The sequence below is a fragment of the Tasmannia lanceolata genome, unplaced genomic scaffold (assembly GCF_043159265.1).
Source record: "Tasmannia lanceolata isolate RefF3 unplaced genomic scaffold, GAP_Taslan_0.1 ptg000003l, whole genome shotgun sequence".
NCBI lineage: Eukaryota > Viridiplantae > Streptophyta > Magnoliopsida > Canellales > Winteraceae > Tasmannia > Tasmannia lanceolata.
The window spans coordinates 598,882-621,485 of record NW_027518680.1 but is presented as its reverse complement, the minus strand read 5'-3'; the positions used below and the strand labels follow the sequence as shown (position 1 = coordinate 621,485).

Genomic DNA, 22,604 nt, shown 5'->3' with positions numbered 1-22,604 from the left:
TGTGGTAAAGGACATACAATGGAACTTGTACTGTTTGTCATGGGTTGTCCAAATTGGCAAGCAAATGATATTAGGGCCCATTTGGATACCTTCCATTTTGTATTTGGATTTGGAATTGAGTTTTGAATACAAATTGAATAGATCAGCTCGTGTAGAGGGAGATAGAGAGGGAAGGGGTACTTCATAGTGGAGGGGAGAGGTTGGGGAGCAAAGAGGGCGAAGGAAACTACCAGATCTGCGGATTTCCAATTACTTATTTCCACAGCATATTTAGAAATCTGATTCTTTTCACTGTCAGCTGAATTAGAGATCCAAGAATTTGATCCAATTCAAATTATAATGCAAAAAGGGCTGCAAATGTGAGAAATCCAAATCAAAATCTTCTTGGCATCCAAATGGGCCTCAGCATTCCATGCAAAGATAGATTCCAAATTAAGGTCAACTTGAGCTAGAGGAAATTGTGGGTAACCATCACTTTCATCTCCATCCTCCTTTTGAAACGCTGAGATTTTGTATGATACGTAGTATAGTAGGGCCTACTTATATGGATGATCTAAACCATTCATTTGTTGGTCCCTGCATGTGCCCCAAAAATCTTCTCCATCAGATGATTCTATCACACATATATCTTTGGTGCAAAATGGATGGCTGATAAAAAAATTGACATTATTGAAACCTCCACAAATCAAATAGCTGGGATGATCCTATGGAGAAGATTTTTGGGGTGCGACTTATGGGGGGAACAACTAATGAATGGTTTAGATCATCCAAACAGATGGGCCCACAGGCCTACCTTACCCTTCGTCACATGACGTGCCTTAATAAACAAAATACTTTTATGTTGACAAAGACCAAGATTCTATGTAACATTAGTTACATCCTTTTGTCACTTAGTCAATAGAAACACATTTTCTAAGCTGTTTTGCTATCACAAGTAGGGTATCTTCTGACTTCTAAATTGAAGCCAAGCTTCTTTTTCTTTTCGTTCTGGTGGACTTTGTGTGTCTTGATTATTCCTATTTGGAGAAATTTAGGTGCATTGGCACTGCTAAGTTTGCGGGTCAGAATTCACCACGATCCGAGCCATGGAGTTGGGTGTGGTTCTAAGAGATGAGATTCCTCATACGAAATGCTTTCTTTGGATCCATTGGAGTCAAGGACTCTAATGAGGCATTAACAAGAGCTCTCTTGCACGACATCAAGTTGACGTGTACAGATTGATAGTGAAAGGAGACCCCCTCAACGTTATGGGGTAGATGAATGGGAGCCGCTCATCATGAATATGATCAAAGAAATCAAGGAGAGATGTGAGGGCCTCCCGGCCAGATTCAGGTCAGGAGATCGGCTAATAGTGATGCGGATCGACTGGCCCGTTATGGAGTTGATAGGGCTGATCTTGAGATTTACGATTTCTCGCCTTCTTAATATCTTTTATTGTATTTTCCTGCTTTGTAATTCCATTTCTTCTTCTTTTTGCATGTAGCGACAATCTTTGTCATGGTTTCCCCTTTTTTTCTCTCATTATAAAATGCTTCCTGATTATAAATAAATAGAAAAACAGAGATTAGAAACCCTACACCAAACTGATATCTTCTGAGAGAAATTGGCAAACTTGATAAAAATAATTAAGAAAATCATGCTATTAGGGGACACGGGTTGGTAAGTTTGGATCAATTTGGTGTACCGCGTTGTTAAAGTTGATAATTATCTTATGCTCCGTACGCTCATGCTTTCTGCCAACTTTCAATCAACGTTAAACACAACGCTTGTCCTCTACGATGTAAGCTCCGATTCGGACGGTTTTTCATGCCATGCTGGCACGCGTGCCAGCTGGAGCCCAGCAAGATAATGGGACCCACCTGCCCTAACTGGCCTCCTCTTCCGCCTCTTGTCTGTAGTTCCCGAAAATCGATATTTAATATGAGGACGCGGTTTCGGTGCCAGACCAGAAGTTTCCGGTTTACATTATATATCGAGCGCTGATATCCCATCCCCCCCCCCCGGCGGACGGCTGGCTAACGTTAAACGTTAGGCTTCGACCTATATGTCACTTTTTTTTTCTTTGATTTTTTTATGACATCGTGTGTCCCCACCCCCCTTTGAAATTGAATCATGTTAGTGTTGGTTTCCCACCTTTAGACCTCTCTCTCTCTCTGTGCACAAAAGGAACAGTTAATGGGCCCCCAAAATTCTCGTCCTTAGTGCCCAAATCCAACCCACTATGACTGTGTACCGTCCAGACCATAAGATGATCCACGCGATCCATTTGATAGGCCACATCGTAAATAGGTTGTGTCCCAAAAAACCATTTCCACATGATGATCCTAGCCCTCAGATATAAAGAGAAATTGCTTATTATGGAAACCTCTATAGATTGAAGAGTTGTGATCATCATATGCAGATGATTCTGAGGGCACACCCAATTTATGTTATGGCCCATCAAATGGACGGCTCGGATCATCCTATGGTCTGGACGGTATACACTACATTTTCAAAATATATGGGTGGGACCTAAATCAGGCCTTAATGTTACTGTACGAACCACATCATAGGATGATCTAAACCATGGATGGCTTGGATGTTGTGGACGATACACTTCAATTTGAAAAATATCGGTGGGGCCTACGATTGGGCCTTAATGTTACTGTACGACCAACTCCATAGGATTATCCAAACTATTGACGGCTTGGATCATCCTATGTTGTGGACAGGCCTTAATGTTACTTTACGACCAACTCCATTGGATGATCCAAACTATTCATTTGATGGGCCACAATGTAAATAGGTTGTGCCCCAAAAATCATTTCCACAGGATGATCACAACCCTACAATCTATAGTGGTTGCATAAGATGTAGTTTATATTTAGATCGGAGGGCTAGGATCAGCCTATGGAAATGATATTTTGGACGCAACCTATTTACGTTTATGGCCCATCAAATGGACGGTTTGGATTATCCTATGGTGTGGTATGGGCGGGGCCTATATTGTTCAAAGATGGGCCCACCATTCCACCAACGGGTTTTGTTGGACCACCAACTGTTCCTGACTTCCTGTTGTGTCTGTGTGGAGAGAGAGAGAGACCGGTCAAATGGTGGGAAACGTGACATACGATAAAGCCTAACGTTTAAGGTTAGCGGACAACACCCTTGTAAAAGACGAGTCATAACTCATAATTACACTACAGGGGCTGTGTCCCGTAAAAAAAGGAAAAGGGACTAATATATCACTTTTCTAGAATGTATGTCATTATTTTTTCATTTTTAATACGCGGGAATAAAATATTTAGGCCATGTTCGGCCACTGAAAAATTATTTCATGGGATGAATTAAAGCGGGAAAGATTATAGTCAGCATGAGAAGTCCCGAAAAAAATAGTCTTTTTCAGGGAAAACGAAAGTTAATAGAAAAAACAGTAGAAAGAAGAGGAAAGAAGGTGGAAGTATTCTTTCATGTGTATATATGGAACACAATGATAATAGCAAGTTTTCCTTTGTGTTCATTGCTGTGATTTATTGTTCGAAGAAAGGATGCATCTAATATTAAATATAAAACATGGGTTGTCCTGCCATGCTCGCATGCTATTTCGATCATTACAGGTTAATGTAGCTATATTTAGCTATTAATTGAATCTTGCATATTTATAAAAATATCAATGTGAAATCATAGGTATTAATGAAATCTTCAAATGATTTTTAAATGGGGGATGATAAATTCGCACCCTACAATCCTACATTGGGTGCGAATTTCTCATCAATAGGAGAGATAAATTTGTTATTTACTGCATTAAAGTACGGAATGTGTGCCGATGTTTAGTGAAAATAAGGATTGTGGGCACCTTTTAAAACAAGAACAAAAAAAAGGACTTAAAGATCCTGATACTCTTCTGACATCGACAGAGACCTTATTTTTCATTACCGCCTCTTAAATTGGCCATATTCACGAAGCTTCTTTTTGGTTCATTTAAATGTGTATTTGAACCGTCGGAAATAAATAGAGACGGATGGATCTTGACACGTGTTGAAAAACTTTTTAGTAAAGAAATTCTGGACAGACCTAAAATACCTCTGATTTATCATCTAAAGACAAATTTATAATAAACTCATTAGGTCACTCTGTTCCTGAAATAATTAGGGCAGTTCAGTCCAGCTATTTTTGAAAAGGGAAATTATAATAAAATCCTTCGCCGGATATAAAATCCTTCGCCAAATATACGAAGGTATGACGACATACCAAAAGGACAGAAGAACCGCCCCCAACCGGTCTAGCCAATAAATGCCGTCCACGTGTCAACCTCGACGTGTTTTACGGAAGGGAATGAAGAATGTCCTGTGGGGACCACCACGCCTCGCGCGGTTTTTGAAAAGAGTCGGAGCCTTCGTTTCGTTCTCCTCTCTCTCTCTCTCTCTCGCTCTCCCGCTTCTATAGCGCGGCGAACGAAGAGAAAGAAAGAAAAAAAAAAACTTCTTCCACCGTTTTACCGGCGATCTCTTCCGGCGAATTTTTATGGTTTCAATCTCTTTTCCGGCGAAGAAAAATCCTTGAAATCTGTTTCTGCCTTTTTTTCCTTAACATGAACCTTTAGGGTCTGACTGTAAGCTCTCCTCTCTTGCTGTTAGTCGCGGCCAACGGTCGTCATAGAAGATCCAGGTATTTCTTCTTCCTTTTTCTTCTTTCTTGATGTTTTTCACTTGAAATCTCTCTGTTTTTTTTTTTTTTTTCCAAATCGGTTTTGTTTTTGTTTCAATGGATGTGGAATCGAGGTTTTTCGTGCATTGTGCTTTAGTTAGGGGTCTTCGTTTTCGAAAGAAATGAATTGATCAGGCTTTTTTGAGGAATGATTGGAAATGCCGATTAGTTTCCGGATTAAATTGATCTTGAATCAGTAAGGTTTATTTTATGCTGTATGAGCATTTTCTAATTATAGATCTGGTGATTCTAGTTTTGGTCTATGGAAGTTTCAATTTGACTTTGGAATGCATTATTTGATTCTCTGATTAGATGTTTGGCTTGGATGTTTTTGCACATGAAACACAACTCTCTGGCTTTTTTGTTCCATGTGGTTTTCCAATCGCAGACAAAATGATTTTTAATACCGTTAAAAAAATAAAATGATTTTTAATCAAATTTATATTTCTCTTTTATATTTTATGGAACACTCAATCATGATTTTTTTGAACTGGACTCGGTTATGTTAATTTAAAGATTTCTTGCCTATTCTGAAGTGACACGTCCAATTGCTACATATTACTGAATCTTCAAGCCGATGTACCATAATATCTATTTTCTTCTAATGGGGTTCGGAGGTAATTTATTCCTTTGGTTTATATTTAAAATTCCAAGCGAATTTGGATTATATTGTGTTCCTTTCCATTTCCTTATGGCTGGAAGTATCGCTATGTGGCAGATGAAGCACTTACACATAGTCTTTCTTCATGGCAGATTTCAATGTGTGAGCTCCGTGTTTTTTTTTTTTTTTTTTTGTGTTCTATTCCATGGAAAATTTTGTCTGCCTTTTCGTTTTCTATGATCTTGACATTGTTGGTGCTGATCATTCTGATTTTTTTTTTTCAATTGGGGCTTTAAATTACTTATGGAGGTAGTTGTGATTTAAATCATTTCCTGATTTTTTTAATAACCAATGAATTAATTTCCCCTCTTTTGGTTTTATGTTTAAATTTCCAAAGGAATTGGCATAACTTTTGTTCATTTTTCATTTCTTTATTGCTTGAAATATGTATGAGTGGCAGATGACACACTATACGCAGTTTCTTGCTTCTCAGATGAATTTCAAGTGAATGCTTCTTCTGTTTTTTTTTTGGATCATAGGAACCTTGTGTGACTTTTCTTTATTCATGACCTTTACATTGTTGCAGCTGATTTTTCTGGTTTCTTGTATTCAGACATGGATAACTTTAAGAGTCCATTTAGAGGGATCATACAAGATGTCAAAGGAAGAAAACCGTGCTATAAGCAAGATTGGATAGGTGGATTTCGTTCAGGCATTGGGTATTTGCACTTAGCATCACACTTTTTAGTTCATTTTAGCCAGAAAGTGGCATTTTATATTTCTCTCATGGGGACCATGCAAGGTTGACAAACTCTCTGGTTCTTCTGTATCAGGATATTGGCTCCTACCACATATATATTTTTTGCTTCTGCTCTTCCTGTTATTGCCTTTGGAGAGCAACTGAGTAGGGAAACAGGTTGGTGTTTTTCTTGATAGAAGCAAAAAGCTCTTGGAAGCATCCAAATACAAGATTCGGTTCAAAAGCATTGAAAACCAATGTTCCAATAATGTTTTTTAACTTTCTTCACCCATTTTGAGTTATAAAGTGATACGGATGAGTTTTAAAATTGATTATCATGTTTGGAATTGTATCTAGATGGAGCCTTGAGCACAGTAGAGACATTGGCTTCTACCGCTATTTGTGGTATCATACATGCTATACTCGGTGGGCAACCCATGTTGATTTTAGGAGTCGCAGAACCCACTGTGATAATGTACACTTATCTCTACAATTTTGCCAAAGGGAGGGCAGAGTTGGGTGGGCACCTGTTCTTGGCATGGGCAGGATGGTAATAAGAACCAGCCTACATTTGTTTATCTAGTTTTTCTCCTGTTAAAGTTGTTTATGTGAAATCTTGATTGTGTTGGTACAATCTTTTGTAGGGTTTGTATTTGGACTGCTGTCATGTTATTCCTTTTTGCCATATTCAATGCTTGCAATGTTATCAGTAGATTCACACGGATTGCAGGGGAGCTTTTTGGCATGTTGATTACAGTTCTTTTCATTCAAGAAGCTATTAAGGTACATTCTCAATGCAAAAAAATAAAAAAATAAAAGGAACCCTGAGTTGAGCATACCAAACCAAACACAATTATTGTTTAATATTGAAACTATGTTTGAATCATAGGGAGTTGTGAGTGAATTTCAAGTGCCAAAAGGTGAAGACCCAAGTTCAGCACGTTATCAGTTCCAGTGGATTTATATGAATGGATTGCTGGGCGTCATATTCTCGTTTGGCCTACTTTACACCGCACTAAAGAGCAGAAGGGCAAGGTCGTGGAAATATGGCACAGGTTTGTGAAATAATGGATTTAACTTGATCTTTACGTCAACAATAATCTATGAATGTAAACCTGAACATTTACTAAAATACAGGTTATCTCAGAAGTTTCATTGCGGACTATGGGGTTCCTTTGATGGTCTTGGTGTGGTCAGCATTGTCATATAGTGTACCTAACAATGTTCCTGCTCAAGTTCCCCGGAGGCTCTTTAGTCCTCTTCCATGGGAGTCGAAATCATTGTACCATTGGACAGTTATCAAGGTAATAAGATTCTGAAAAGACATTCGTATTCTCCATGTCACGTGCATTCTCAGTTTCTTGTTTGAGATTTGCATTTTTATCCTGTTCAAGAATTTGCTAAAATTTGAAAAGAATGTCCTCAGCACTAACACTTATATACAGAACCATTCACTCTTCTATTATGGTTAATCAAAGTTGCTTGAAATTGGGATATTTGGGATGCATTTGCATACGGATGATATATTCTAAGGCAGGGCAATTCTCTTTTCCCAGCATAGTTAAAACTTTTACACTGGTTTGGGATGCCTGTATCAGAGGAGCCTATGAACGCTGACCTGATGCAAATCTTCAGCTTATTATAATTGATAACTAGGACCTTATTCTTTAATTGGGTTTGGCTTGTTGAAGAGTTATCCATTATTAGTTGGCGCACGATATGTTACAGGATTTTTGCCTTGTGGCCCCAGTCTAATTATCAATTTTTGGCTATATGTGAATAGGAGAAGATAATAATTATTTTTGGGTGTTAGATTATCCAAATAACGTCTTTATAACCACAGTATGTATCACTTGACCATCAGAAAGAGATAGCTAGCAAAACATATTCTAAAAAAGTGAACTTAATTATAGCATCTGCATTTTCTTTCTGCAAAGATTACCAGAATCACTATTATAGGTGCCTTATACTAAAATCAGTTGCTTCGATACCGAAATTGCAGGATATGGGACAGGTTCCACTAGTGTACATCTTGGCAGCAATTATACCAGCAATAATGATTGCTGGTCTTTATTTTTTCGACCACAGTGTCGCTTCACAGATGGCACAGCAGAAGGAGTTCAATCTCAAAAACCCATCTGCTTACCATTACGACCTTTTGGTACTTGGATTCATGGTAAGCACAGTTCTCAGCGTTTCAATTTTTTTTTTTTTTTTTTTTTTATGTTTTATAATTCTCATCTTTATTCACCAACATTTCTGTGCTTGAATTCACAACTTTCACAACTTCAGGTTTTGCTTTGTGGAGTACTTGGAATTCCTCCTTCAAATGGGGTCCTCCCACAGTCTCCTATGCACACAAAAAGCCTTGCTGTTCTCAAGAGGCAGGTGTGTTGAAGGATTTCATAAGAAACTACAATTGCAGTGTTTTCTAAAACTGGGTTATATTGTTTCTAAGATAATCTTATCTGTAATTGCAGCTAATTCGGAAGAGGATGGTAAAGACTGCTAAGGAAGGAATAAAGCAGCAAGCTAGCAACTTGGAAATCTATGGCAAGATGCAAGAAGTGTTCATAGAAATGGATAAGGCCCCGACGGTAAGTTTGTTATGTTCATAGAGAAACTTGTACAATGCTCACTACATTTTAAACCCTGATCCCAAAAAAGTTTAAGATAAATGACCGATTTCTCGTTGTGAAGACATCCATATTATGTGGCATCAGACCTTTCAAACTGTATTTAAAGTGTTGGTAAAGCAGTACTAGAAATTATTAATGTTAACTTACCAACTTCTCCAAAAGCTTAAGCTGTTAGAGAAAGGCGTTATTTATCTCTTATACTTTAACACCCCCGCACGTTATGTTCTATGATACTTTAAAATATTATTCAAAGTAAATGAATGCTTCTTTAAAATATGTGAGACATTAATCCTAGAATATTTACGATCTGATCTATGATATGTGTAACACAAAATGAATCTGGATAAGGGGTGGAACATTCACCATTGAAATTTGTTGCACATTGCATCTTACCAATACCGTTCTTGATCAGATATAATTGGTAGCTAGCTGGTGATTGCATATAGTGCATCACATTCAACTCCAATATCAAGTTAATTTCTCTTAAAACTGTGCGAGAAAAGAATATAATGTTATTCATATTCTTTTCTAAAATAACTACACTGATTTAAAAAAAAAAAAAAAAAAAAAAAACACCTATACTGATTCAATTCTGTACCTACGCCCAACAGAGGAGTTGACCCTTTGTACTAGTGCTTATGTCCTAAAGTGCGTAACATTAAGGTCAGAGGTTCTAACCTCCAGTTACATATTAAAATAAGGAACAGAACACAACAGTTCTTTTTATAAAATAAAGTATGCATGTTACCAAGGCTGAAAATTCTCCATCAGTTCAAGCGTATTTATTCTTTTTCCATATACTGGCATGGGATAGCCCAATGTATGCATCTTTGTTTTGAATTTAATATTGTTATTATGGTTGTATCACTTATTTATGACTTGAAACTAAAATTTATAACCACAAATTTAAATTCAGCCTTTTCTTAATCAGTATTTAATAGTAGTATGGGTTCTGCTTTGTAGACTAAGTCGGTAGATAAGGAGCTGAAGAACCTGAAGGAGGCAGTTATGAGAGCTGATGGTAACGATGGAGAGGCAAACAATGCGTTTGATCCTGAGAAGCACATAGACGCACACTTGCCTGTCCGGGTTAATGAGCAGAGAGTGAGCAACCTTTTCCAATCTCTTTTGGTGGGTTTTTCCATCGCTGCAATGCCTGTCATCAAGATGATACCCACCTCAGTTCTGTGGGGATACTTTGCCTACATGGCCATTGATAGCCTCCCTGGGAACCAGTTCTGGGAAAGACTATTGCTTCTCTTCATCACTCCTGGCCGGCGATTCAAGTAAATTTCTCTTCCTGTATCTTCTAACTTAATCATTAGATAAGTACCATGATGATACTCTAGATTTAATTGGAAATCGGCCAAGTTGTCTTTGTTTGGCTGGAATCCAAGTACTCAGTCCAAATTGCAGGCCATTTCCTTTAAAAAATTGAACACTCTCAAACTGCATTTATTCAGCCAGGAAATCGTAATACAAGCATTCTTCCACTTTCCATCTTGTACACAGATGTATTTGGGAATCATATTGATGTTTTCTTTTTCTCTGACTATGAGGTTGTGATTGTTCAGGGTTCTGGAAGGGGATCATGCTTCCTTTGTGGAAACAGTACCATTTAAATACATTGCCGCTTTTACTCTCTTACAGTTTGTATATCTTCTGGTTTGTTTCGGGATAACGTGGATACCTATAGCAGGAATATTGTTCCCAATACCCTTCTTCCTGCTCATATCCATAAGACAACATATCCTACCCAAGTTGTTTTACCCGAGTCACCTGTGGGAACTGGATGCAGCTGAATACGAAGAAATCGCCGGAGCCTCGCATCGTGATTGCAGCATCTCGTTCAATGTATGCCATCTCACCAAATACATATTTTGACTGTAAATGAGTCTAAAAACTTCTTGTACTGTTCTTAATAACTAAGTTCGTTAACTTGCATCCAAAGTTTGATAGGACAACCCATTAGGGTGCATTTTAAAAAACCTAAAATGTCCTGTAGTTTTTCTTAGCATCCATTGGAGGAACCAAGGACACATCATGAAAATGGAAATGTTGTTTGAAATGATGAATTCTACTACCTCCACCATCCATATTCAGATGATGATCTGACTCCTATCATAAGCATGCCAGTCCAAACCCAATTTGAGCTCAACTTGATCAATTTGAATGGTTTGAATATTATTATATAATTTTATATAGGGATTAGCTAGCGTCCATTGCAGAAGGCATTTCGCGGATGGGCCGTTGCATGTGAGAGCAGCCACATCGTGAATGAAGACAAAATATGCTGAAAAGTGAGCCTATGTGGCTGCTCTCACATGCAACAGGCCATCCACGAAATGCCTTCTGTGATGGACACTAGCAAATCCCTTTTATATATTATATCATAAAAGTATAGGGCTATATTCATTATTATTTATTCAATGTTTTTTTAACCCGGACTTTATCTAGAAACCTGCGTGGCACCTTAATAATTTATTCAATGTTCTTTATACTATCTATAGCAATTGTGATGTCATGATGAATAAATAGAAATGTTTATTAAAATAATATAAACTTATAGACATATAATAGGAGATCTTATAATTCAACTCTAGTTTCCATGTATAGAAATGGTGAATGTCATGATATATAAATAGAAATGTTGATTAAAATAATATAAACTTCTAGATATAATGGGAGATCTTATAAATAATACAACTATAGTTTCCATGTATAGAAATGGTGAATGTCATGATAAATAAATAGAAATGTTTATTAAAATACTATAAACTTGTAGACATTTAATAGGAAATCTTATAATAGTACTGTAGAGTCCATGCATAATTACCAAATAATGCAATGCTCCATTGCAAGGTTTGAAAACTCAACTTGATTGGTATGACACGGCAAGTAGCCTTGACTCAAACCTGAGATGAGTCGGTCATTCTATAAATGCCTGTTTGCTCAAAACTCAAAGAAAACATTGTGTAACATGGTTTTAAGTTATAGCACAATTCAAGTTTGAGGTTTATATTTACTCATTGTGTTAACTTGGTTGCAAAACCTTTTAGTGTTGGCAGTGGCACAATCAACATCATATTGGAATTAAGCCAATTATAAGCCAAGTTATCATGTTCTTGACGAGTGAAAATCACAACTTTAGTCCAAGTCTAACTCTGCAATTTCTAAGTTAGTTTGTGTTTGGGGTAATAATGTGGATTAATGTCAGAGCACATCTAATGAGTGCCTTCCTAATTTATTAATCTGCCTTGTTCATTAATCAAAGATGTGTAATATGCCCAGTTTCATTAACTTGTGAGGTGCAACACGTGTGCAGGAACTGGAACTGCCTTGTTCAGATAGCGGGGAGAGTGGTGTGGAAGTGTGTGATGCCGAGTTATTAGATGAGCTCACCACTAGCAGAGGGGAGATTAAGCTCAGAACTGTGAGCTTCAATGATAACAGAGGTTTTCAGGCAAGAATTTGCTTTTATTTATTTATTTATTGCACTGTTCTATTAGTTATCTTATACCTTAGCACGTTTTACTTGATCAAAAAACCGTTCTTGAAATCAGCCACTGAATTCTATTTTTCTTGTTTTAGTCAAAATTTGTTATGGGAACGTTTTCTTTTAGAATTTTGCTTGAAACGAATAATATCACACTTTTGAAAGAATAACCTCACACTTTTGAAAATTGTTTCATATTCTCATCTATAGACCTTTGTAAGCATCTTCCTGTGCAGGAGTGTTCACTTTATTTCTTAAACTACTCAGAAAAAACCTGAAGATATTCTATGTCGCCTAAAATGTTCATGTGGTATAGTGATTATTCAATGATAAGGAGCTTCTACTTTTTGAACTACCCTTCATCTCGAAATGTTTTCTTTTCCTAAATTTATAATTCTTTTGCATCTTTATATGCAATTACATGCATACTTGTGTAACTACCTTAAACCCATACATTGTGAGATGCCTTAAAGACATTTCGTCATTTGGCATTTTCTTTGAGGACCCCACCATGATGTCAAGTTTTTTCTTTTCACATGAATGGTTCTCACTGAAATGTGCCAATGGAACGGTTCATCATCTTTAAGGCATCTCAGCCTTTCGGTGTTTCGTACTGTCATCCCTTTACATTTAAAATTGTGAAGAATGAATCTATAAAAGCTTATTCAACTACCTTAAAACCCTTGTATGCGCATGGATTGATGGATAGCTTTTCAATTATGTGATTGCAGGTTCATCCGGAGGAAGGTCGATATGAAAGTGAGTGAGGGCTGAGTTTATTGTGAAGGAAAATGGGAATGGTGGTGATACTGAATTCTTTGGAGAGATTGAGATGGTGGGGATAATTCCTCTTTGAATCAATCAATTCATCATTGAAAGAAATGAAAAGTTATATATGATTAAGAAAAGAGAGCAAGGGCAGTCAAGTGCTTTTTTTCTCTTCATTAGAATGTCATGATATGTAGAGTTTTCTAATCATTTCTTAATCTTTTCTTTATTACTAATGAATAGCATAAAGGGGAAAAAAAAAGAAAAAGAAAAAAACAGGGAAAGAAGAAAAGGGATTATCTCGTGTGCGTATGTGGATGATGGGTTGGGCTGGGTTTGAAGAAGTTGGATGCGAATCACTTTTGAGTCAAACAGGAAATGCTGAATTAAGGGTTCGTTTTATAAGAGGTTAGAAATGTTATTATGCATTGCCATGTGATATGCACTACTATGTGACATCTGATTGATTTTTTGTTGCAGTGATGATCGCATTCCTTCCCTGTTTTTCAGCCTTTTCTTTTCCCTCAGTCATGCCTTCTCTAGTCTCTCCTCTCACCCTCCGCAGCCCTGTCTCCCATTTGATAAATAAAAAATTTCATGGCAGCAAAACATGGCCCTAAGGCATTGGATGAAATATAAAGCAATAGCAACAGATTAACGGTTTGATGCAAAATTGTGCGTTGATTGTAAATGACACCGACATGTGTGTTGTTGAGTAAGTAGGGTGAGGTGGAAGGCTTCCTTCTCCACCTTTATATATAAATCGTCTATGGTGGAAAGGAAGAAAAAAAAGGAAGAGCCTGTTGAGGTCCTCGGAAGAGAGCCATTAGAGGCCGGCCTCTCTAAGGTGCTACTTGGATATAGGTAAAAACATTCATAGATAAAAAATGCCATGGAATAATTTTTCCAACCAAATAGGATTAAAATTTTCATAGAAATCAGCGAAAATTTTCAAATTTTGGAATTTCCATGAAAATAAGTTTACACCTTACAATACATATAATTGAATCCGTTGAAGTGGTGGGCAATCACAAGGGAAACCCTTTGCTGGAAAAGGGTGGAAACACATCCATTTTTTAGAAGTGACAAATAAAAGAGGGTGGAAATGCTAGAAAAGGGAGGCCTACATATTATTTCCCAGTTGCCCCTGCACAATGGGCCACACTGATATTAGTGTATCTCATCGTAACTGATACATTCTCCTCCTTTTCTTCCCAGGGCCACCACCTTGTAGTATAAAAAATTAAAAACAGTGACACTGATATATTCGCCCCCTCTTCAATATTTATGTCCTCAATCCAATGCAAGTGCAAAGGTTTCACCTAAGCTTCACTTGTATCTTGCCAACATAGAGAGATAAATTTGAACTACTCTTCAATTTTTTTTCTATAAAGTCGTTACAAATCTTACAACTTCTCCATTCCCAAAAACAAAGAAGAACAAAGAGAGATCACAACGATAATTGAAGACATTTATGGTGGGCTTTTGGGAAGAATGGCTTTCCTTGAAGTTTTGACTTTGAATTTACAAATCCTCCCTTATCTACTGCTCACTAACATTCTTCAATGTCGGCAGCATTTTGTGTTCTTTATCTTTCAAACCGTGCCCCACACTTCTCATTGACTACTCTAAAATCCAATCCAGCCACGGACAAAGGAAACATAGCAGACCCACGATCATCACCACCTCCTTTTAGTCCAGAGTAAGCCCACAAGTCTAGCTTGACCTTCAACTTGGAGCCACATGGCAGAAAAATAGACGTTTACTTGAACTAAGAAAAATCACAATCCACGCACGACCTCAATCCCCTACCTTTTTATTGTTAGTCTCTTGCAACCCAACATCACTGACAAGAATAAGTTGATCGCCATCTCTAATCAGCTCTATATCATCTATTTCAGCTCCATCTTTGCTTAGAACTTTAGTAGGCAAGAACCCAAATTTATTTGCACCAATATCCAACAGCTCTTGTAGCGATTCCGGCAACAATACAAGTTTTCTAGCTTCAATACCCTTTTCCGGGCAACTGACTGTCACTCTAAAAGGAAAATTCCGGTTGTTGTTCATGGTGCATTTCACAGAGATCATGGGTGAATTGGGTGACTTGTCGTCTGTCTGAGCAGCCGACATGATCCCAAAGAGCGAGTTATGAAAGTTGTTTGTTTTACGCCTGCGCCTGTTATTCCAAAGATGGCCCTCACTCGAAAGGGATGGGCTCTCGTGTGAGAGATGACGGATAGAAGGCTCGCTCTTGAACTTGCTCATGAAACGCAATTTGGGCTCAGATATACCAAGAAAGGACTCAGTGCATTCTTTCTTGGCTTGGAAAAGAGCTTTTATCTCTTCATGGCCTTGTTGTTCTGCAAGATCTCTCGGACTCCAAGTATGGGCATCGGGTTTGTCAATGTCAGCTCCTTGGTCTAATAGAAACTTGACTATTTCGGAATTCCCTTCGCAAACTGCAAGATGCAGTGCAGTTGTTCCATTGTTCTTGGGTTGGGTCACATCTCCCCCATAACGAACTATGTCCTTGAGCAAGTCTAAGCTGTTCTGCTCGGTGGCTGTGCAAGCGAAATTACTAACGTCACCACTGATGATCTTCGCACCATTGTCTATAAGCATTTTGACCACTGATTCATGCCCTCCAAGTATTGCCTCCCATAGGGGAACACTTCCTTCTGAATCTATGTACAGAGAACAGAGTGCGATGTGAGTGTATTTAGTGAACAGATAATCTTATATTTGAGGAACATGCGAGTATCACACCCAGACAAACTGAAAACCCAACTCACCCACCATAATAAGAATGACAATGAAACATTTGCATTTTAGCAAAAAGGTGGTCACTATCAAGATAAGAGCAGTTTGTATAATAATTATAATGATGATCATTACTATTCAAAAAAAATAAAAAATTATGATGATGATCTTATTATTATTATTATTACCATTATTATTATTAGTGCTGTTCCTTGTTAGTAGTATTATTACTAGAGGAATGCTAAACTGAAGGTCACTTCAATTTTTAATTTATTTTTTTGAATGGCAATGGTGACGTTCAATTTAGCATTACTCTAGTTATTATGTTCATTTTAGCATTGCTCCTCCTATTATTATTACTATATTTAGCAAAAAGAGCATAGCATGACCAAGATCTTACTAAGTGGTCTATTTCTCTTGATCGAAGAGCATTTAAACAAAGGGAGACAGAGGGGGTGCATTACCAGACCATGAGAGGATTTTTTTTATTATTTTCGTATAGAATAAAGACAAAGACATGACTTCAGCAAATGGTATGGATACTACTGATTATTGAAGGCAAAAAATCGAGGTCCACCACATTTTGAGATGGTACCCACTGGCCACTGGTGACTAGGAAATGACAGTTTAGGTAACTACACATGGGGAAATGCTTTGGTATGAGCTACATTGCCCCGCAAAATCTAATAGTACATACAGCTATGAAATAGTATCTAAAAATATATTTTCATAGGGATTTGCTAGGGTCCATCGCGAAAGGCATTTCACGGAACATCTGTTGCATGAGAGAGCAGCCACATAGGCTCATTTTCCAACAGGTTTTGTCATTATTCATGAGGTGGCTGCTCTCTCATGCAACAGACGTTCCGTGAAAGGCCTTCTGCGATGGACCCTAGCAAATCCCATTATCATATAGAATATTAGTTTATAAGGATATATGATATAATAATATCCAGATAGACAGAAATACACAAATTTTTTTTTTTTGAATGATTGAAATACACAATTATATAAACATAATTTGAGTAATGACAAAAGAGAAGAAAGAGATAAATAGAGGTTTTTTCCTGTCAGACGTTTTGAAGGCCCAAAAACATATGAATTCAATAAGCAGGGTAATAAGCATCAAAGATCATGAAATATTGAAATGTATGGAATGTACCTCTGCTGTTCGGGTTTGCCCCATAATCTAGTAGGAGAAGAATGCAATTTTCACTTCCTTTTGATGCTGCTATATGCTGATTAAATATGAAACGAAAAAAAAATCAAATAGTTTTAAGTTAAATTAATGACTAACTATATGAGAAACAAACTACTCAGAAAAGATAAAAAAATATAACGAAAGAAAATTACACACCAGTGCCGTGCGTCCATTGTTGTCTGATTCATTTGGGTCCGAACCCCGTTTCAAGAGCTGATGCAATAACAGATCGTCCCCTCTAATTGCAGCAAAAGATAGACTAAGTGGCAGGTCCATTCTACCCCGAGCAAGCATGTTCTCTGTCTCTGCTAAAACTGCTTCCATCACTGGATCTTTCATCTCTTTCAAATGCTGCACCAGAAGAAAAAAACTGATCATGAGTGCATAATAGTAAAATTTAATGTCCATGTTGAGGAGATAGCTTTATTTTTTATGTTTTATCAATGTAAATTTAGCAAACCTGGTATCCAATTTTGAAATTATTTTAAGAGATTGCACATAGCAATGGAGTGAGATTCTTTAGAGAAAACAGCAGATCTGTTCGAAATAACGCTTGATAGTTATTACCCACTTTAATTAGACACAGTCCTTGTCATCAGTAAAATAGAATCAACTAAATTAATATTATATATTCATGATGAGGTGAGGTTCTCAGGTTTACGGACCTGAAGAAGATTGTTCATGATTATGGTCCCATCTCCGATATTGGACTGCACGATATTCAAGAATGAAGTACGATTCATTCGCAACAATTGACACAATCGTTTGGTGCGGACTGTGAATATCTGTGGCCTATAACAAAGTACTCCAACCTCTCCAAAAAGATCTCCCGTCTTTGCATCTCGAACAACCTGCAACCGTCAGTTACTTGATTACACTACTAACATTGAAAGAACTCAACTCTGGAAGCGCTCTTAAAAAGTCAGCTAAACAGAAACCCCTGCATAATTGATAAGCACTACTTCAAACTTGCCTGTTCTGATCCACTTTTGTATTCCAGAAGATCCTGCAAAGAAGATTCGAAAATTAGAAAGCAATAATTGCATGAATTAAAAGAAAATGAGGCATTGAATTTGTGACAGAAAACAAGAGTTCTTAAGTTCCGACTGAGAAGTAGACTAACAATATTCCAAAATCCTTGAACAATAAATCTCTGGGCTGTTCTTTGTGTTTAGAGTCAAGACTAAATATAAGATCTCAGACTATATTTGAGAGAGAGAGAGAGAGGGGTTCAAAGCTACCACAGCACCCGTCACCAATATGTAGAAGTCCGTTGGTGCTTCGTTCTGCAAGATCACATCTTCTTTGGGAGGAAAATACTCAGCTTTCATCTCTGAAACCTTCACAATTTTCAGAATACAAGACACCAAGGTAAGGAAAACATTCGATTGGTTCAGCATGTTAGAAAGGTTTTGGTTGTCTACAATGCCTTACCAGCTGGAAAAGCAAATCATTTGAAACCCCTCGGAACAAGTACACCTTATCGACAAGAGAGTAGAAGAGGTAATTGGAAATACTGGACCGAATGGCTTTTGGGAGGGAATCAAGAGTCTCTTGCTGTTGAAGTCCCTCTGAGTCTGTTCTGTACTTCAAACACAAGTGTGCAAGCATCTGATCTTGCAGGCGCACTGGCAAATGGTTTCTTTGAGCAAAACTTGAAGCCGCTTGGATTGTATCCCTCTGCAATCCCAAAAATAGCTACTTGTAAGAATCTTAATATTATGGTACAGTTAAATAACCTACTAATGCTCAATCCATGTCTCAATGCTTGTAAATACAAAAATAATACAGAATGTGTAGAGTGCATAGATGGCATACATGAAGAAATCCCTAAAGCACATATTATATACACCCCATTACACTCATTTTTTATAACATGACAATGGAAGTATGAAACTCACAAATTTTCTAGTTCGACTAGTCCCATGGACTACCAAATTGGTCATATTTCCAATCAGGTACGCTGTCAAGCCGAGGTTAAAGAGCATATAGAAGATGTCAAAAATCATTTCCCTCGTGTTCTGAGCATGCAAATCGCCATACCCAACAGTTGATAGAGTGGTGATCGACCAGTACAATGCCGTCACATACCGGATCCAGAGGCTTGTCTCTGGGAAGTCGGTGATAGAAGCTCCAATCCATGTCTTACTCGGGTCATGATACCTTGCAGCGAGAAGATAATAAAAGCACCCCGCACAGTGAACAGCAAATAGAGTCACCTATAAAAACTTCTGAACCAAGTAAGAAAGCTCCTACAAAAAGTTTCTTGGTAAAAAAAATAACCAAAATATTATCAGGTAAACCTACACAGATAAGTTTCGCACATCGAACCCAAAAGTAGTTGAAGTTCCTGTCTTTCTCCAATCTGTTAAATTGAACAGAAGCTAACATATGATTAGAGAATATCCAAATTTTGCTATAACATACATTGAATCCTTCCTAGGAAATGACTAAAAAATATCTGATCTGCAGATCTTCACTATTTTTTTGAAAATTTTAGAAGTAACGGGTGCAACACGAGGACTTCCCAGGAGTTGAACACGAGATCTTTCCAGATCTTTACTACCGAACAAAAATATATTTATATTAATCAATTATTCGTCCATCTGGAAGAAACTAAGCTTCCCAAATCCCTCATTCTATTGTTTAACTCAAGTACTTTTTTTCCCCAATGCATAGGTAATAGAAATCAGTTTTACCTAGCAAACAGGGAACTGACTCTTCGGAGACGCCAAAGCCGAAGCATGTTGAAGAAACCATATGATTGGAGTTTTGTAGGCAACATCTTATGTGTGATTTCCGTAGGTATTGTGGAGGCAACATCCAGAACGAACCATGAGCTTGAATACTTCCGAGCAATCTGCTTTGGGTCGTCGATTAATAGATACGTCCCTTTGTCAAGGTAGGCAACAAAGAAGGTCAAGATGATGTCTATGGCAAAGAATCCATTAACAACATTGTCAGCCCAGGATAAAGCTCCTCTTGATCTCTCAAGGAATCCGAATTCAAATGGAGATACCCAAGCAGAATAGATGACCAAAACAATCAGAAAAGTCTCCCAGAGTCTGCAAAAATCGGATTCATTTAGGTCAAACTTAGTGGGAAAGCAAGTTTTCATAAAATAATTGGATGATAACTAATAAACCTCCAAAACCATCAACTACGACCAGAATTACAGATAAGAAGATAGTGTTGAAGTATAAATGATTAAATAACACTGACTCTAACAGCTCAAGCTTTTGGAGTAATTGGTTGTTTCACATGGTATCAGAGATATTGCCTCACAGCAGGTACTGGTTCAAAATCCTTGATGTTAAAAAAGTCCACGTGTACGGCCAACCCAAGAGAGGGGGCCACATGTGCCACGTGTACGGCCAACCCAAAAAAGAGGGGCCACACGTGAGGGGGAGTGTTGAAGTATAAATGATTATATACATCTTAAGCTTTTGGAGTAATTGGTTGTGCTGGGGTTCCATGCAAAAGCAAGTAGTCCCACATATGATATGAGAAATGGATGGGGATGGGTTATAACTTATAAGGGAATGGGCACCCTCCCTCTAATGGCTAGCTTTTATGGGTAAGTTCTACCCGGTTAATTTCCCTACAGGTTGTTTAGTATTTTCAGCCTAATTCAAACATAAGTCCTGTAAAAGTTTCAATAACAATAAAAAATTAAAAATAATAAAACAAAACAAAAGACTAGGATTGATGAACTGAACACTATCTGTTCTCTGCCAAAAGAAGTAACAAACCTTGAAAATTATTGTAACTCAAAATGCATCAAACCTGTTGTCTCCTGAATGACTGAAAAAAGGGGTTCTAAACGCATGATATCTAAATCACTTTCTTTCATCAGATCAAGTGAAAAAACTCTACACCTACTGAAAAGATTTCCAAATCCAAGAAATTTTAGTGCGAGTAGAGAGACTGCGTTATACATTGAAAAACTTCAACATCTGCAATTAATTAGACAGGATCAAGTCTTTTGCATCGAAAATGAGTTGCCAAAGACACCCAAAACCTCAAAGAATAAAAAGTAACATCTGTTTCTCTCTTGTCACAAAGAACAAACAGGTACATACATCTAATAAAATAAGGTCCAACTGGAATGTTGATCTACATTTTAGGAATGATTAACTCAAAACCATTTACAAGACACACAAAAAGGGGGTTTTGAGCATCCACATTGTAGTTTGCATGAAATAAACCACAAAAACTCAAACAATTAAAATAAAATAAGACATGTACAGAAAACCAAACAATGAGAGAACCTAAAAAGGCCTCCAAAAGGAAATTGTTAATAAAAAAAATTCAAGAAAGATCAACCAAAAATCTCACTGAACAAAATAAAAACCAAACATCAACCATGTCTAGCTATTCACTTCCAAACATCCAAGAGTTCAAAAAAGACCTCAAATAAAAACCATGTTTCATCCCCAAATCAACCCAAAACTACTCACATTATGCCAGCAATAAAAAGAAAATACAATTTCTTCCTTTTCTTTTAAGTCCCACTAAAACTACACCGAAAAAAAAAAAAAAACCCACAAAACAAAACACATTATTTTCCTCTCTTTTTTTTCAAATCATATTAACAGAAAAGAAGAAAACACACAATCTCCAAATTTAAAAAAACCAATGTACAAAACATCAAACACCCATCAACATATTAATCAGAGAATACAAGAAATCACCTGTATCGATGATCGTAAGGAGAAATAATAAATCTCCGAAGCTTAATCGTACGATTACTACGAGCACCCAATGATGGCAAAAGCCCGCTCGAAAGGCTGTAATGGCTTCCATCTATAGACGTCTGTTCCACCACATGTAGACCGCACATAGTAACCCCCAAACCCCCTCTTTGTTTTACACTCGGCATTGTTCATACAAATAATCAAAGCTCCAAAATTTTCTCCCTCTGTTCCTTTTTTTTTCCTTCCATTCCTCTGTTTTCGTCTTCTCTTCTTTGCTTTCCTCCGCACCTATTTATAGCCTGGTTTCCCTTTCTATAATTACGACTATTCCAATCTATAGGGCTATGTGGTAAATAATCGAAGTGAATGTACTGATTTACCCTTTTAGTTGTTCCTATTTAGAAAGTCTACATTACTATTGATTATCAAGAATTTTTTTGGGGGATTACGTTTTGATTTAGGGGATTTCTAGTACTTTTTCCTTAAAAAATGGTTTCTTTGAATATAAATTGTCTTATTCATTTACTCATATGAGGTGGCTGCTCTCACATACAACAGCCTTACGCAAAATGCCTTTCTGGGATTGTCCCTAGCAAATCATATAAAATTATTATAATTTTATTAGAGATATTTCTCTTGCCCTTTTTAACAGATCACATGTAAGAGATATATCTCTTTTGCCTTTTTTAAGAGATGACAAACTAAACATAATTTTCTTACCAGCCAACCCAACCACGCTTTCTTTTTTACATTCCCAGTCAAATGTCCCTCCTTTTTATCAACCCAAGTCCCTTACACCCACAACAAATCCCATATGCAATGGATTCTTTGTGCTATGTGACACTCTCCAACTTCCCACTTGCTCTTCTTCCCTTCTCTTTCTCATCTCCAACAAAATAGACAAAAAATAAAAAATTATAAAGAAAAGAAAATTTTCTTCTCCTCTCATTCTCTCTAATGGCATTGATAAAAATGAGGCCAAAACCCTCCATTTCCATCGTCTCTCTTATTACATTG

General features: G+C 37.2%; 2 protein-coding genes across 2 annotated transcripts; one reads left to right on the top strand and one right to left on the bottom strand.

Annotated features, from left to right (window-relative positions):
* Positions 1-4,361: 4,361 nt before the first annotated feature.
* LOC143846741 (boron transporter 4-like) lies at positions 4,362-13,438 on the top strand. Its single transcript, XM_077355285.1, has 14 exons — positions 4,362-4,647; positions 5,901-6,006; positions 6,121-6,203; positions 6,384-6,576; positions 6,671-6,809; positions 6,916-7,081; positions 7,164-7,330; positions 8,029-8,202; positions 8,319-8,414; positions 8,507-8,623; positions 9,629-9,951; positions 10,240-10,519; positions 11,991-12,128; positions 12,893-13,438. The coding sequence occupies exons 2-14, from the start codon at positions 5,903-5,905 to the stop codon at positions 12,926-12,928; spliced, it is 2,016 nt and encodes a 671-aa protein (XP_077211400.1). The 5' UTR covers positions 4,362-4,647; positions 5,901-5,902; the 3' UTR covers positions 12,929-13,438.
* An 842-nt stretch (positions 13,439-14,280) lies between these two features.
* On the bottom strand, positions 14,281-21,875 carry LOC143846737 (potassium channel AKT1-like). The gene is made up of 11 exons (XM_077355271.1): positions 21,585-21,875; positions 19,590-19,955; positions 19,198-19,255; positions 18,792-19,109; positions 18,325-18,570; positions 18,132-18,230; positions 17,864-17,896; positions 17,556-17,741; positions 17,047-17,241; positions 16,852-16,927; positions 14,281-15,613 (listed from the first exon to the last, which is right to left on the bottom strand). The coding sequence occupies exons 1-11, from the start codon at positions 21,770-21,772 to the stop codon at positions 14,730-14,732; spliced, it is 2,649 nt and encodes an 882-aa protein (XP_077211386.1). The 5' UTR covers positions 21,773-21,875; the 3' UTR covers positions 14,281-14,729.
* Between the last annotated feature and the right edge of the window lie 729 nt (positions 21,876-22,604).